Source organism: Stenella coeruleoalba, assembly GCF_951394435.1.
Source record: "Stenella coeruleoalba genome assembly, chromosome: 16".
Classification (NCBI taxonomy): Eukaryota; Metazoa; Chordata; class Mammalia; order Artiodactyla; family Delphinidae; genus Stenella; species Stenella coeruleoalba.
The window spans coordinates 9,944,168-9,960,666 of NC_137162.1; the positions used below are offsets into that span (position 1 = coordinate 9,944,168).

The 16,499-nt window shown below is 37.3% G+C and overlaps 1 protein-coding gene across 11 annotated transcripts in view; it reads left to right on the forward strand.

Annotated features, from left to right (window-relative positions):
- Positions 1-16,499, forward strand: part of ATE1 (arginyltransferase 1) — a 202,492-nt gene that overhangs the window by 140,024 nt on the left and 45,969 nt on the right. For 8 of the 11 annotated variants that reach the window (XM_079899350.1, XM_079899345.1, XM_079899344.1 and 5 more), the window contains one exon: positions 12,471-13,158. The exons of 1 other annotated variant lie outside the window; for it this stretch is intronic. In XM_079899350.1, coding sequence (XP_079755476.1) covers positions 12,471-12,649 — 179 coding nt within the window. In that variant the 3' untranslated portion in view covers positions 12,650-13,158. Of the gene's footprint in view, positions 1-4,092; positions 4,594-4,625; positions 5,213-12,470; positions 13,159-16,499 lie in introns of those variants that run through there. 2 more of the 11 variants (XM_079899352.1, XM_079899347.1) reach the window with 2 other exon arrangements.

Consider the following 16,499-nt stretch of genomic DNA (forward strand, 5'->3'; position numbering starts at 1 on the left):
AATGTGTTTTCTTTGAGAGTCTGCAGTTTCCCCTATTGTTAATATCTTAAATTTTTCTTACTTTTTTATTAATAGACTTTTTTTTAAAAGCAGTTTTAGGTCTATAGAAAAATGGATTCTAAAGTACAGAGTTCCTGTATGCTCTCCAATCCCCCACTCCCAGTTTCCCCTATTATTAACATCTTGCATTAGTATGATACCTTGTTATAAATGATAAGCCAACATTGATCCATTATTATTAACAAAAGTGCATAGTTTACGTTAGGGTTCAGTCTTTGTGGTGTACATTTTATGGATTTTGACGAATGTATAACAACATGTGCCTACCATTACGTTATTTTACAGAATTTTTTCATTGCCCTAAAAATCCCCTGTGCTCCCTCATTCATCTATCCTTCCCCTCCCAATCCCTTGGCAACCACTGATCTCTTTACTGTCTCCATGGTTTTGCCTTTTCCAGGTTGTCATATAGTAGTGGAATCATATACAGTCTGTAGCCTTTTCAGATTGCCTTCTTTCACTTAGTAATATGCATTTAAGTTTCCTCCATGTCTTTTCTTTTCTTGATAATTCATTCCTTTCATCACTGAATGATAGTCCATTGTATGGACGTACCACAATTTGTTTATCCATTCACCTACTGAAGGAAATCTTGGCACACATTTGCTTCCACATTTTGCAATTAATGCATAAAGCTGCTATAAACATTTATTTGCAGGTTTTTGTGTAGACATAAGTTTTCAGCTCCTTTGGTCAAATACCAGGAAGCACAATTGCTGGGTTATATGGTCTAAGTATGTTTACCCATTCCTTTTTAATGGTTGCATACTATGATATGTGTTATTGATAATAACCCCCCCCCATTGATGGACATTTAAGTTTTAAATTTTTTAATTTAAATTACAAATAATGCTACAACAGAGTTTATACATCTTTTTGCACACATACTGATATTTATGTAGAATGGACTCCTAGAAGTAGGATTGCTCTGATCAAGATAATGTGCATTTGCCCTTAGCCACACGTAGTATTATCAAGTCTCCTGAGGAAAAATTTTGGCTGGACCTGAGGATTTGGAGGTCAGACTTAAAAATGGTAATTGAATCCACAGACATGGATGAAATTTCTGAGGGAGAAAATGTAGAGCAAGAAGAAAGAACAACCTAGAACAGAACACTAACTCCCAACATTTAACAGTCAAGTAAAGAATTGCCCTGGTGGTAAGAGAATAACCAGGATAAATGGTGTCAGGAAAGTGGAAGGCAGAGTGGATTTCAAAGAGGAGGAAGTGGTCCTCTGAGTTTATACTTTGCTGAGGGTGGTAAAGACTGCAATGTTTTTTTCGTGTTCAATGTCAGGGAGACCCTTTGACCTTAGTGAATAGAATGAAGGTGATTGGACCAAGATACACATTGAAATAGCCTGTGGAGTGAGTGGGGAGGTGAGGAAATGGCTGTTAATATAAATGCTCTTTAAAGGAGAGAAAGAGTAAGGTAACTGGAAGAAAAGATAGAGGTCACAGAGAGTTTTATTTGTGCCAGATAGCAGAGTCTTCAGCTTTTGTGAAAGTTAGTGGAAAGGAACTAGTAGAGAGAAAAATTCCAGAAAGTTGCGAAAAGCAAAACTTGAATTCGCCACTTGCCGGCAGCTACTTTTGTAGCACTTACACTGTATTAGGTATTATAAACGATCTAGAGGTGATTCGAGGTATACAGGAGGATTGCATAGGTTGTGTGCAAATGCTACAACACTTTATATAAGGAATATGAGCATCCTCGGATTTTGGTACCTGCTGGGGGTCCTGGAACCAATCCCCCGTGGATACTGAGGGATGACTCAGTATGCAGATGGAGCTGAGACCAAGAATGAGGAAGAGGACAGGTTTCTGGATTGAGACCTTTGGCAAAGAAAAGTGAATTTGTGTTTGCCCCTATGGTAACTACTGTAATTTCAACTTGTATTTTATGAGGATTTGAAAATTTCCCCAGGAAATTTTCAAAAGTCTTTGCTGCTTGAAGGTACTTTTAGAAGTCTCTAGCTTAATTCCCTTGGAAGGAATCAAAATCAACCCAATACCAGATTCACTCTTTGGAAATTAGTATTATAGCTAACTTTTGTTGTATTTGGGAATTTGACTTTGTGACCAGCAACATCATTACCATTATGGTAATACCTTTCATGAGCTATCAAATATGGTGGAATTTAAAGGTATTGATTTAGAAAAAGCTAATTTGTCAAACCAAGTGAACATCATTGAACCTAAAATGAACTGATTCAATGTATTTGATAACTAAAAAAAAATTATTAGCTATTCATGTATTGACTTACAGTATTACCTTTTGCTTTTCCCTCTTTTCAGAACTCTACTTAAGATTTTTATTCTTACCTTGATAGCTAAATTTACAGATACTCTGAAGCTGGTAAGGATCTCTAACTTGCCAGAAGAAAAGAAACAATATGAAAATACCTCAGTAGGCTGGAGTGATGAGAATATGTCAGAACAAAATTTAACAATTGAAGAAAGTACAAATGTAATGCTTGGGTTCCAAACACACACACACAAATAGGAGGGAAGATGGGACGCTGAAGAACATAGTTTAGCATTTGTTAATTTTTTTATTTGAAATAATTTCAAATTTACAGAAAAATTGTAAGACTAATACAAAGAACTTGTTCATATTCTTCAGCCAGATTCCCCAGTTGTTAATGTATTTCCACATTTGCCTTATCATTTCATCCCTTTTGCTCTGTATTTTTTTTCTCAACCATTTGAGGGTAAGTTGTAGATATATTGAGCTATTATCCTTAAATATTTCAGTGTGTACTGCCTGAAAACTGGAACACTTTTGTACATAATCAGAGTACAGCCATCAAAGCCAGGAAGGTAGCATTGATACATTACTACCATCTAATCCACAGACCCTATTCATATGCCACAGATTTTTCCAGTGATGTCCTTTATGACACAAAACCACACACACATACTTACAAACCTACTTTCCTTTTACCTTCTTTTCTTTCTGATCCAGAGTTCAGGTTGGGATCATGTGTTGCATTTATTGTCATGTCTCTTTAGCCCCCTTTTCCCTGGAACAGTTCCTTAGTGCACTCCAGGTTTTTCATTACCTTGACATTTTTGAAGAATACAGTCCAGTTACTTTGTTGAAAATCCCTTAATTTGTGTTCATCAAATGTTACTTCATAACTAGATTCAGGTTATGTAGTTTTGGCAAGAATACCCTGGAAGTGATGCTGAGTTCTTACTGCGACATCTGAGGAGGGGCACACGCTGTCGATTCATCTGACTGCTGGGGACTCACTTCGTAAAGTGAGATATGCAGGTGTCACTGCTGTAAAGTTAATAAGTATTTTGTATATGTTAGTAAGTAAATATTTTGTAGGGAGATACTTTGGGACAATGTAAATACCTTTATCAAACATACCTATTAATTTTTACTTTCATTGATGATTCTTATTTGGATCATTTATTACTGAGATAGCTGGCAAATGATTTTTCTCATTCAGTCATTCCTTCTACTTTTCTTAGTTGGTATTCTACTACAAGAAAGAGCCATCCCTTCTCCGTTTGCTTATTTATGTCAGTGTGGACTCATGAAATCCTAACATTTTGGTCAATGTATTATATAATTGATTACTCTCATTATTTGTTTTGAATGCTCAAATTGTCTCAGACTTGGCCAGCAGGGTCCTTTTCAAGGTGACTCCTGTATTCTTTTGATGCATCTCCAACATTTTTTGAGCATTTGCTTTCTGGCACAAAGTATTCCAGGCTCACCTTGTACTTTCCCTGACCCAGCTCTGCATTCAGGCACTTCTCCAAGGAGCTCTAGTTCCTTTTTGTGGAGAGTAATATTTAGCAAACAAGATCTGAGCAATAAGTATGCTCATTGCTACTGGGGTTTCATTGCTTCCAAGCCCTCTCAACAGACAGATCTAGGAAATGCACTCACGCACTTATATCTTCTTGTGTATTTGTATGTTGATACAGTGTATAAACACCATGAGTTTTCACCTGTACCTCCAATTCTGATCCAACACAGCAGAACTTATTCTAGTCTTCTCCCTTTCTAGCCCTTCTCTGGCAGAGAAATCCAGCTCCCATTTTTCTCGGTATATTTATTTATATGATCAGTTCCTCTGTATGTAAATAATCTCTTGACCACACAAGCCAGGAAGGGCTTAGGCGGCTCTGGACTCGAAGACTGCCTCTTTGGCCCCAGCCCCTACACACATCAGCAGCTGCACAAACCAGCTTCCTTTGTCTTTGAGAAACTCTGTAATGGTAAGTTTTACGTGTTTCAATTTACATTTATTATATTGTTACAAGTTTTTAAGTGTAGCCTTTATTAGGGTAAACATTGGTGGTGAAAAAGGAAGTATTTAAGGATCAAAACACATAGAGTAGAAATTTGAAAGAATACAACTCTTATTCATCATCAGGAGGGGTTTGCTATTAGCATTTTACTTAGGTAACCAGTAACCAGTATCTGAGTAGAGTCCTCACGGCAGTGAGCTGAGGCAGGAGGTGAAGTTGGTGTGGTTTTTGCACGCTGTAGACGATGAGTCTGGCATTATCCTGTTTTCCTCTGGTGACCTTTTTACAGGGCTTTGATGCCATAACGTCAGAACTAATCTGGAGTTCTTTCTGATAAGAATCATCTTGATGAATTAGTTTTATATTATGATTTCTGGGAGTCAAGAGGTTTTTTTAATTACCATCATATCACGAGTTTGACAACATTATGTAGTTTTTTCCCTTTAAAAAGATATTTCCACCAGGACAGTTAGGCAAGAAAATGAAATAAAAGGCATCCAGATTGGAAAGGAAGACATAAAACCATCTTTATTTGCAGATGACATGATCTTGTATATAGAGAATCCTAAAGACTGTACTAAAAAACTATCGGAACTAATAAGTGAATTCAGCAAGGTTACTGGATAAAAGATCAATACACAAAACTCAGTTTTATTTCTGTATACTTGCAATAAACCATCTAAAAATGAAATTAAGTAAACAATTTTATTTATAATAACATCAAAAAGAATAGAATTGTTAGGAACAAATTTAGCAGAGCAGTGAAAATTTTATATTCTGTAAAATACAAAGCACTGTTGAAAGAAATTACAGAAGACCTAAATAAATGGGGGGGAAAATTCCATGTTCATGGATCAGAAGACTTAATATTAAGTCTTCAAATTGACCTACAGATTAAATGCAATCCCTATTAAAATAGCAGCTGGCTTCTTTGTAGAAATTGATTGTTGATCCTAAAAGTCACATGAAAATTAAAGGAACCCAGGGCTTCCCTGGTGGCGCAGTGGTTGAGAGTCCACCTGCCGATGCAGGGGACATGGGTTCGTGCCCCGGTCCGGGAAGATCCCACATGCCGCGGAGCGGCTGGGCCCGTGAGCCATGGCCCCTGAGCCTGCGCGTCCGGAGCCTGTGCTCCGCAACGGGAGAGGCCACAACAGTGAGAGGCCCACGTACCGCAAAAAAAAAAAAAAAAAAAAGTAAAGGAACCCAGAATAGCCAAAACAATCCTTAAAAAGAAGAACAGAGTTAAAGACTATGTGATTCTGGTATATAGATAGACATATGTATTAGTGGACTAGAATTGGGAGTCCAGTAAGAAGCTCATATTATGGTCAATTGATTTTCAAAAATGATACCGAAGACAGTTGAGTGGACGAAAGCATAATCTTTTCAACAAATGGTCCTGGGTCAACTGGATATCCACATACAAAAGAATGAAATTGATTCCCTATTTCACATGATATACAAAAATTAACTCAAAATAGATTGGATCCAAATGTAAGGGCTACAACCATAAAACCCTTAGGGAACAAAAATAGGAGTAAATCTTCATGACTGCGGATTTGGTGATGGTTCTTAAATATGACACCAAAAGCACAAGCAACAAAAGAAACAAATAATAAATTCGACTTCATCAAAGTTAAAAACTTGTATACTTCCAAAGACATCATCAACAAAGTAAAAAGGCAGGTCATAGAATGGGAGGGTGTATTTGCAAATCATATATCTGATAAGGATCTAATGCCCAGAATATATAAACAACTCTTATAGCTCAATAAAAAGCCCAGTTTAAATGATTTGAATAGAAAGAGGATATATGAATGACCAATAAGAACATGAAAAGAAACTTACCATCATTAGCTTTGACCCAGTGCAAATCAAAATCACAGTAAGATGCCACGTCATACCCACTAGGATGGCTACAATAGGAAAAGCAGATAAAAACAGGTGTTGATGAGGATGTGAAGAAATTGGAACTTCATACACTGCTGGTAGGAATGTAAAATGGTTCAGCCACTTTGGAAAACGTCTGGCAGTTCTTCAGTAGGTTCAACACAGAGTTATCATAGGACCCAGCAATTTCACTTCTAGGTATATATCCAAGAGAAATGAAAACACACAGAAACTTGTACACAAATGTCCATAACAGCATTATTTATAATAGTTTAAAAGTAAATAACCCATATGTCCATCAACTGCTGAATGGACAAATAAAAATTGATACAGTAGTTCCCCCTTAAGCCTCAGGGGATATGTTCTAAGACCTCCAGTGGATGCCTGAAACCATGGATATACTGAACCCTATATACTATGTTTTTTCCTATATACATACCTATGATAAAGTTTAACTTACAAATTAGGCACAGTAAGAGAACATCCGAATTGCCAACATCACTACCCTTGCACTTGGAGCCATTACTGAGTAAAGGAAGGGTTGCTTGAACACAAGCGCTGTGGTATTATGACAGTTGACTTGATAACCAAGATGGCTACCAAATGACTAACAGGTGGGATACACTGGACAAAGGGGATGATCCAAGGGGTGGGATGGGGTGGTGCGAGATTTCATCACACTACTCAAAGGAGTGCACCCTTTAAAACTTATGAATTATTTCTGGAATTTTCCATTTAATATTTTCGGACTGTGGTTGACCACAGGTAGTTGAAACTGAGGAAAGCAAAACTGTGGACAAGACGGGGGAAACTGCTGTGTGTCCCTACAATAGTATATGATTTGGCAATAAAAAGGAGTGAAGTGCTGATGCCTGCTGTAATGTGGATGAGCCTCGAAAACTGTGTGCTAAGTAAATCAGTCACAAAGATCACATATTGTCTGATTCTGTAGAGAGATTGGTACTGCTTAGGGCTAAGGAAGTTCGGGACAGTGGAGAGTGACCGCTAATAGGCATGGGGTTTCTTTCTGGGTTGCTGAAAATGCTCTAAAATTGATTGTTGTGATGGTTACACACCTCTGTGACTACACTAAAAACCATAGATTCGTACACTCTAAATGGGTGGATTGTATGGTGTGAGAATTGTTGCTGTAGAGCTGTTGTTGCGTATTCTGTCACAATAAGCTAAGTTTAGATTTGTTTGCTTAGTTTTCATTTTTAACGAAAAAATATTCTGAGTGAAATGACTAGCCAACAGTATTCCTTACAGAATACGAAAATGTGTAATTCTCCCTGAGGGATTTCCAAATCGATTTTTGAGTCTCCCACCAAATGGGCTTGAAGACCTCACTGATTGAGCTCAGTTAATTTCTGTCATAACTGCTGTGTATTCCCTTGCCTTGCCCTTTGCTTTCCCATACTAAAAAGCTTCCTCTCAAATTCTCTCCACCTTCCCCATACACTCCCCCATGGGAATTAAAACATTTGTTAATACCTCTTGTCACTTTACAGTGTTCTAAATCATGTTTGGCTTTGAACTTGCCAGAGTTGAGTTTGGTTTCATAGTTGGGTTCCATCATGTATTTATTTGTTCAAATTTTCAAATTCCATTATATCCCCGTTTTGCCCAATGATATTTAGCTTCGTTAATGTTACCGAGTCTACCATTTATACAGCTATCTTTATGAGAAACTGTACGTAACAAGTATGTAACTTGTTTTTATGTTTATGTTTTCATGTTCTTGCAATGCTGTAACAATAAATAAAGAAGTTAAGAAAACAGACTGTTTCATCAGTTTCTGGAAAGCCTAGAAGTTACAGAGTCTCTTTAAGAATAACGAATGAGTTAAATCCCCGTAAGAAGGAGAGGTAAAGCTTTGATCTCTAGGTTTTTTCCTTTGAAAGCACCCGTGATGTACAGTTCACCTCCTGTGAATAAAGAGCTGGGGGAAATCAAGCAGCTGCTGCCCACCAGAGTTTTCCTTCAAGATTAAAACATCACAGAGTTGACAGCATATTTGTATCACTAGAGATCAAATGCTCATCTCAGAAAAGGGTTTGCAGGATTGCCTTTTGTTTTTATTTTATGAAATTAAATTGTGATGCGTTAGAGAAAGGAAAGATGGAAGAAGTTCGTGTTGGCGGACATTTTTAAGACATCTCAAAATGAGCTGGCAGCTTCCCGTAGATGAGATGACAAATGGCCTTTAACCTCAGAATGGCTTTATTTTTCTAGTATCTTCAAGATCCCCTCAAGAAGAGGCCTGTTGTGCTGTATCGGTTTAGCTGTGTAGCTTTTTGCCTACAAATGCTGATAACATGTGTCAGGCAAGCAACACACATGATTACAGGAGGGTTTTGTGAGGATCTTTGCTTTTTTTTTTAACTTTAGTAAATAAATCAACTAATTTTCAGTGTTTTAAGTGTCTGGTAGAATTTTTCTTGTTTAGGTTTTAAATTTAAATTTTAATACTAATTATATAGATTCTACTAAGAATCAGAATCTGCCTTCATTGCAGATGAAATTAATGGTTATAAAACTGCAGACTGCTAATCCCAGAAAACACAATTGTAGTTTGTATAATGATAGTCAGTGGTTTCTGAAGTTGATGCAATACCCATCGAAAGGGTAATTGACTTGATTTTCTGGCCGTAATGTAAGATGTGGCTAGAATGTAATCCAAAAGACTCTGTATTTAAATCTTTAAATGCATCTTATGGAATTGTTAAACTCTGAGAACGTGGATGGACTATTTGGGGAGGCAAGGAGGAGAAGGGTCGGAGAGAGGATTGTGTGTGCGGGCCGACATCACTATTTCTGTATTATTTGAGTTCTTAAAAAAGCATTACTTTTATGGTTTAAAAAGATACAAAATAAGAAGTGGATGTGCATTTTATTGAGTATTCAGTAATTTCGTTGATGACTAATTCCTAGAAAATGTTAAGGTTAGTTCAGGTTATTGAAATATCAAGTTTTAAACATTTTACAGTGTATCTTTTCTTTGTTTCTCTTACACTCTGTCTTGTTGATCTGTTTCCTTTTTCAAAAGTACTGGCGGTTTTAGATTGATACTTTGGCACCTTTGGGTAGGCAGAATTCTAAGTTTACATTCCAAATTGGAGCTGCAATTTCAGTGTTTTTAGGTGGGGAAAGATGTGCTTGATTGCTACTTTTTATCTCTATGATGTTTCAGTACCTTTTTTTTTTTTTTACAGTCAAAGTGTGATAATGGGAACATTTAAGAATTGGGGGCAATTAAGAAAACTAATTTGTATTTCAATACATTTATAAAAAGTTTCAGTTAAGTCTCAGTATTTTGGTGAAATGGTGATAGAATGTCAGGAACACAGCATTTGGAATAGTAAACAAACAACAGCAGTAACTGTAACTACAGTGCCATGAACTTCCGAAGTATTTGAGCACTGAGACCAAATATATTTGCGTCTCCCATGACTTGGATATATTAACATTGAAGGCAATGAGGAGAGGATTTTACAATTCATTATTACCACTTTTTGTGGTAATTACATGTGATGTTAAAAAATCAACAGCTGGTCGATATCTACTTTTTGAGTATATTAAGCATATGACTACTTTAATCCAGAACAAAGGCCTCAAAAGTATTTGGAGTAAAAAGAACTATTGAACTTGATTGATTTCTTTGCTATAAGGTTCTCTAAAAATGCTATAAATTAATTGAGAAGTTTTATGAAAATCAGCTGTATAAGTTAAACGATAGACTCAGCACATCACAGGCCAGTGTGTGTTTCGGTGGTTGAATCTTAAAGCTTTTCCTGTAATCTTAATAAACAGAAATGAAATATATTTTTTGACAAATGAAACAATACAAAATTTCCTACTCTCTAAGAGGAGTGCACTCTAAAATAGTTGATGTAAATTATACATAATGGTGGGTTTTTCCTAATCTTCTGTTTTCATTTTTATATGTCATACTAGAAAAGAATAAAAATTAGAGGGTGGCATTTCATTCTAGATAAAATAAGATAATGGCATATCAAATCTTAAGTTTTTATTTGTTAAAGTGTTCCATTCATTTGAATTTTAAAGGATGTCTGTCCTAAACTATTTTAGGATAAAGGTTTAAACTGTGAAACATCATTCTGTGTAGTTAAATATAGACATGCTTTAAAATGCCATTTTAAAAAGTCAGGGTTTTAGATTTAGCCGGTTTTGTGCAATTTTGCCACTGTCCTTGCTTCTCTCCTTTGCTCTTCTTACTGATCTTTTCTATTTGTATTAGTTTCTAAGCATAATTGAATCTAACCTTTTCCTACTAGTAGCATTTATAAGCAGGTGATGGAGATTTCTGTGTTGCAATCCATGTGCTTTAAACTGTCAGAAACTGACAGCAGGAACCAGGTCCCTGCCTTTTCCTTTGCTTGTCATTTACCCTGGTAAGGGATGTGGTAACCTAGTAAATGTCAAATATTTAGTTGTTTTAAAGTATGTGCATTTTCTGCTTCCGTTGGATAAAGTAATTTGTAAGAAACAACACATATTTTGAAGTCCAACGAGGTACACCAAAGCCACTTGAAGTATTTACAACAGAGAACATTTAATTCACGGAATTGGTGATAACAGGCAGTGGTATTGCTGAGAGTCAGGAGCACAGAGATGTGACCCAGAGAGTAGCAACAGCAGGAAACCACTGCCACCCCTGGGCTGAAGAGAAAAGGGGCTCAGGGTCCAGGGAGGGCAACCAATAGAAGCTGGGTAGTTCTAGGCAAAGGGAACAGTTAGAGATAAGTACTGTTAACAGGTTAATGTATGTTTGTCCAGATCTTTTTCTATGCATATACTGGGCTTTTAACACTGAACCTATTTTTTTTTTCACTTAACAATCTATTTTCCTTTGTCTTTTTAATAGCTGTATAACATTCTACTGTATGGATATCCCTTAACATGTTTATTAACCAGTTCTCCATTGTGGACATTTATGTTGCCTCCAGTTTTTTAGTATTACAGAGAGTATTGCTGTAAATATCCTTACACATATATATAAACACTGGTGTGTTTGTTTTTCTAGGACAGTGGTTCTCAGTCCACCTCTTAGGCTTAAGAAAATACTGATGCTCAGGTTCCATTGAGACAAGTTTTTAAATCAGGATCTCTGGGAATAGGATCCAGGCTTTGGTATTTTTTAAAAACTCTTCAGATGATTCTCATATTTAGTCAGCTGTGGGCTGATTCTGAGCACTGGTCTTGCTGAGTCAATGATTTAAAAAAAAAACATTTTAGTAGATGCTGTTAACATTGTTTTCTGTATTAGTTAGGATTAAGAGCAACTGCCAATAATAGAAACCTAAAATAATTTGTCTTAAGGTAGTTTTTTTCTGTTTTATGTAGAATTCTAGACAGAGGCAGTCCAGGGCTGGAATGGCCGTTTTGTTCCACGAAGTTCTCAGGTACCCAGGTTCCTTCTAGCTTTTGTTTTTGCTGAACCGAGAGAAAGCTGCAAGACAGAGGTTAGAGCTCCTACTGTGATATTTATGCTCTAAGCAGCAGGATGAAGGAAGGGCTGAAAAAGGAAGGAGGCAAAACCCTGGGCCAGCTGTCCTACAAAACCCTTTACTTGTATCCTGTTGGCCAGAACTTGGTCACAGGACCACACCCGGCTGCAAGGAAGGCTGGGAAACAGTATGCCCTGCTAAAAACCAGGAGTTCTTCTATGTGGAAGAAAGGAGAACCGATAGTGGCCGTCTCCGAGAAAGCTGCAAGCATCTGCCCTCCTGCCTGCGCAGCACGAGTGCCCATCGCCCCAACCTGGCCAGTTCAAGTCAGCCCAGACTGCTGAGTCAACAGAAAGCCTCACTGCAGGGATGGAAACTTCACACAGTGAATGTTGGCTCTGGGAGAGGCAAAATAAATTTAAATCAGACTCAGGAAAGATGCTGGAGAGCTGTAAACTTCATCATGTATGAGAAAATAATAAGGACATTGAAGGCCATTTGAAAAATTGCATACAATTCCTTGTCTGTCTCCCTGATGTTTCAGCTCTTTTTGTGGAGGGAATTTACTGTCTTTCAGCAAGGCATTTGTTATTTATTAACATACTCAAGTTAGTCTTAATACTGCACAGTGTCATTTGAACATACTGCTCAGAGAAGATATCTTAATACATAGTACATAATTTTTATACTTCAGTTAAACATTCTTAAATTAGGAAATGAAACGTGATTTGATAGGCGCTGGTTTTAATCCATATTTTTTGTTAATGCAGTGGATGGAGATCGCAGTCAGGAACCTGACCGCCTGCAGGTGTTTTACAAGAAGGCCATAATGCCTTACGGTGTGTATAAGAAGCAGCAGAGAGACCCGAGCGAGGAGGCCGCCGTGCTGCAGTACGCGAGCCTGGTGGGGCAGACGTGCTCCGAGCGGATGCTGCTCTTCAGAAACTGAGTCAGCTCAGTCGCCTCTCTGCCCGGGCACTCCTGCCAGCGTTGTGCTGCTGACGTGTGCAGCAGTGCAAGTTCATTACCCGGGGGAAACTCTGTAACCGTCCGCAGATTAGACTTTTTAATTTTGATGGCTATATAGCTTTTCTAAAATATTTTGTGGCAGTGTATTTGTGAGAATCTCATGGTTAATATAAAGATTTTTAAAATGTGTTATGACCGAGACTCATAATCGAGGTTTATCATTTCGGAAGTCTGTTTTATGAACAGGAGACGGTAAACTTCTCTTGTTAATATTAAAACAAACTGTTTCCTCAGAGCCATTTAAAACATTCGTTTATGCTGAAAGACCTTAGGTGTGGGGAAGAAGTGGGAATTCTGTGTCATCACTTAGAAAATGTCTTCTCAAGGCAACAAAACTGAGCTGTTACTCAGTGTTCAGTATTACATTACTGCCGAATGTTATACTGTGTAGTTTAATAGAAAACTTGAAAAAAAGGAAATAGTACAAACTTCCAAAAAAGGTTGTTTGTTGTGTTAACATCGGATGTCTCTTTACCCAGGACAGTCCTATTCGTGTCTGCTGTCTTGGCACAGTTATTTTTCCCAGAATAATTCTTACTCGTGCTCCCTTTTACTCTCCAAAATATCCCAGTTTGGACAATAAAATACGTGATTACCGTAGCTATATATTATATTGTTGAAACTGGGATACTTTGCGTTATTTCTCAGATCTAAGAAGTGCAGTTTTTTTTAGAAAGTTGTTGGCTCCTGCCTTGACCTAAGCCCCATCAAAGGTAAATATAGACTAATTTTTATTTCCTTAGAACTCAGGACACTTGTTTTTGGTTATTGATTAAAAGTTAGTTTCTATCTGACTGCTTTTATAGCTGTGCCACGCATTGCATTCAAGTGAAGTAGGAATCATCTTGACCTCTGTTCCGGGGCGGGAGGCGAAACCACCCGGTTCTTGCCCTTTGATTTGGGGGTCAGAGAGGAGACACTACACTTACTAGTCTGCAGCAGAGGCGGGTCCTTCTTTCCCTCTCCCTTCTCTTAGTTGGTCCTTCACTCATTCAGCAGATGTCCCTTGTCCCCCACCTTCAAGGTGGCAGGCACTGTGCCAGGAGGTGGGAGGGGGGCAGGCGAGTCGAGCTGTGCTGGAGGTGGGGAGGGACAGAGGAGGCTTACTCTCCTGTGCTCTTTCTCAGCTGACCACCACCTGCTGCCACCTGCTTGGCCACTGAGTCCTTTTCATTTCTCATTTTGCCCATATTTTCATTTTCTGTTGATTTATCTTTTAAAAAACCGTGTTATAAAACTTAGTGGCTTGAATCCCACTACCGATTTTTAAACTTTTAAATTCACTGAGTTTAGGTATAAAACATTAGAAAATAATTTCAGCTAGCTAGAATAAAAGGAAGGATCATAAAACAATGGTTTTAAAAATCAGATGTCTAGAAGTTCAACATCCAAATAAATTGTATTTATTCATTCAGAGAGAGAGAGAGTGTGTGTGTGTGTAGCGCCTGCCATGAGCAGGTACTTAGCTAGCTGGGGATGGAGTAGTGATGGCATGGATTTTGCATTCTCTGGAATTTTGTCCTTCAAAATAGTCTCCCAAGAGCATTTGATAGACTCTTACTTAGAACTGCCTTCAGAATCTGTAGAACATATAAAAAAATATTTCCCTCTAAAGTGAAGATAGCTTAATTTTTTAATTTATGAAAATGATACTTTAAGCAGCTAAACATTAAGCAAAGCATAAATAAGAAAGTAAGAATGACCTGAAATCCTATTGAGTTGAAAGAAATTTCAAAATAGGACTTCAGAAGCGTTGTGAGTAATCTCAGTATTATTAAAATAAGTAGGGTGGGTCCATACCTGGTACCCTTGGCATTGGCATGTCCAGGTTGATGTCATCAGGTGCGTTACACAAACTTTCATCTTAGTGTGTAGAATGGAATTCATTAAGATCACAACTCAAGTATCAGATGAAGAGAAAGCTTGGATCTTACTTCTTACCACAACTCTGGTGTTTTCCTGCAGAGTTCAGTTTAGGATCCCTTCAGAGGAAAAGGATTAAGCCCCCTCTCTGGAACCATGGTGCTCTCCCTGTGCGTGGCTTTCTAGGTTGGCTCCATTGAAGCTCCAGAGAGAGGTGGGGACGAAGATTCTTCTACTCGGTTGCTATTTTCGTGTGTTGTTTTTCTGAGAGTAGACAGTGTGTTGATCCTCATGAACAAGGTGTCTTCAGAAGACGGTTATTTGTTCTTTTGAGCCCTGCTGAGTGAATGTTGATAGTGGGCTAGAAAGGGACAGTCAAGGAAAGTGACTTGGCTCGGTCAGGTGACAAGCAGTCTAGCTGAGAAATCTGATTTTGCATGAACGGCTTTCATCTAAAGCAGGATGCATGAGAACCTTTCAGAGATAGTTTATATCTTTTCAAGGCTGGAAGCTTTGCATTTACAATCTTAGTGCTGCAGTCCCTTTCTGATTTCAGGTAAATTTATATGCCTGCCTCCCTGTCTTGGGAGCAAAAATGTAATAAAGATTCCCCATGCTGTCATCTTTATTTAAATTATTTCAGTTCTGTGAGATTTTTGTTATCTTATTTTTTTTTAAATGTAATCTGAGCACTTTCTTTATATTCTGAAAGATAGAGGCTATTACGAGATGAATATATTATTCATTTGATTAAAATTATTTAGATAAGAAGTTATTACTGTTTACGTTTGCTTTCAGATATTAGCTTATTCTAATTTTTATCCATTTTTCAAAATATCAGTTGTATATGATTTCTTATGTTTTGGAATTTATTATGTAAATGAATCTTTTCAGATTTCCGGACACTATATGGTTTCATTTGGTAAAGCTTTATATTATTTCAGTAGAATAAAGATGAGAAAGATGATGATCAGCTACTTAAAACGTATCTACTGTTGCTCACTTTAGAGAAGGAAATGAAGTGGAAACAATTGGGAAGTGTTTGAATTAGGCTCTAGTTACTCAAATGTGGATTATTTTCCAAAAGAAAAGCAGTGACTGTAAGACAAAACACGTTTGGTTTTTGCATGTGATAGTTTTTGCTCTTGTATATGCTTTTTGAACAGTCCATTTGATAAAGCTGGAATGGAAAAAATAAAACTCCCTGTCTGCAGCGGCTGTTGGTGGTCATTACTTAAAGGCCAACGTGTCCATCTTTCGAATTCTTGGCACATTTCACCTGCAGTGAGTATGCAGGAAGCTGAGGTCGCCACTGGCTACGTGAATGACAGTGTTTAATTTGCAGTAATTGGAATCTCAGATCACTTAGTCACCTAAATCAAAGCATGATGGATTTCTTTCTCAGGAATAAATAAAAGTAAAGTATTACCTTTGGGTAAAAGAATGTCTATTCCCTAATTTTTCACAAGATAAATCAGGGAATAGACATTCTTTTACCCAGAGGGACTCGAAATAATATTTAAGTAGCAAACTCAAGTATAAATTTCTCCTAAAAAGTTTAGTTTTCAGAGAAATTTTCATAAATACCTCACAAAGCAAAGTATGCTTTCATCCTTCGCAAGAGTCCACAGCATACTTCTAGAATACATTTTGAAGTGTTTTGTCTTTTTACGGTTCAGGGGACCCTGGTGGGTTTATGATAAAATGAATCCTGTTTCCCAAGTGATTTGAATATTACTTATAAATCCCACTGATATTTTTTCCAGAATGGAAATAGCTTTATTATTTTTCTTATTTGAAATGGATAGTGTTCACCAGAAGACATTTAGACAGTATAGAAAAGTGTACCAGAGAAAATAAGTCACTTACAATCCTGTCACTATTACTACTGTCATTCACATTTTGGT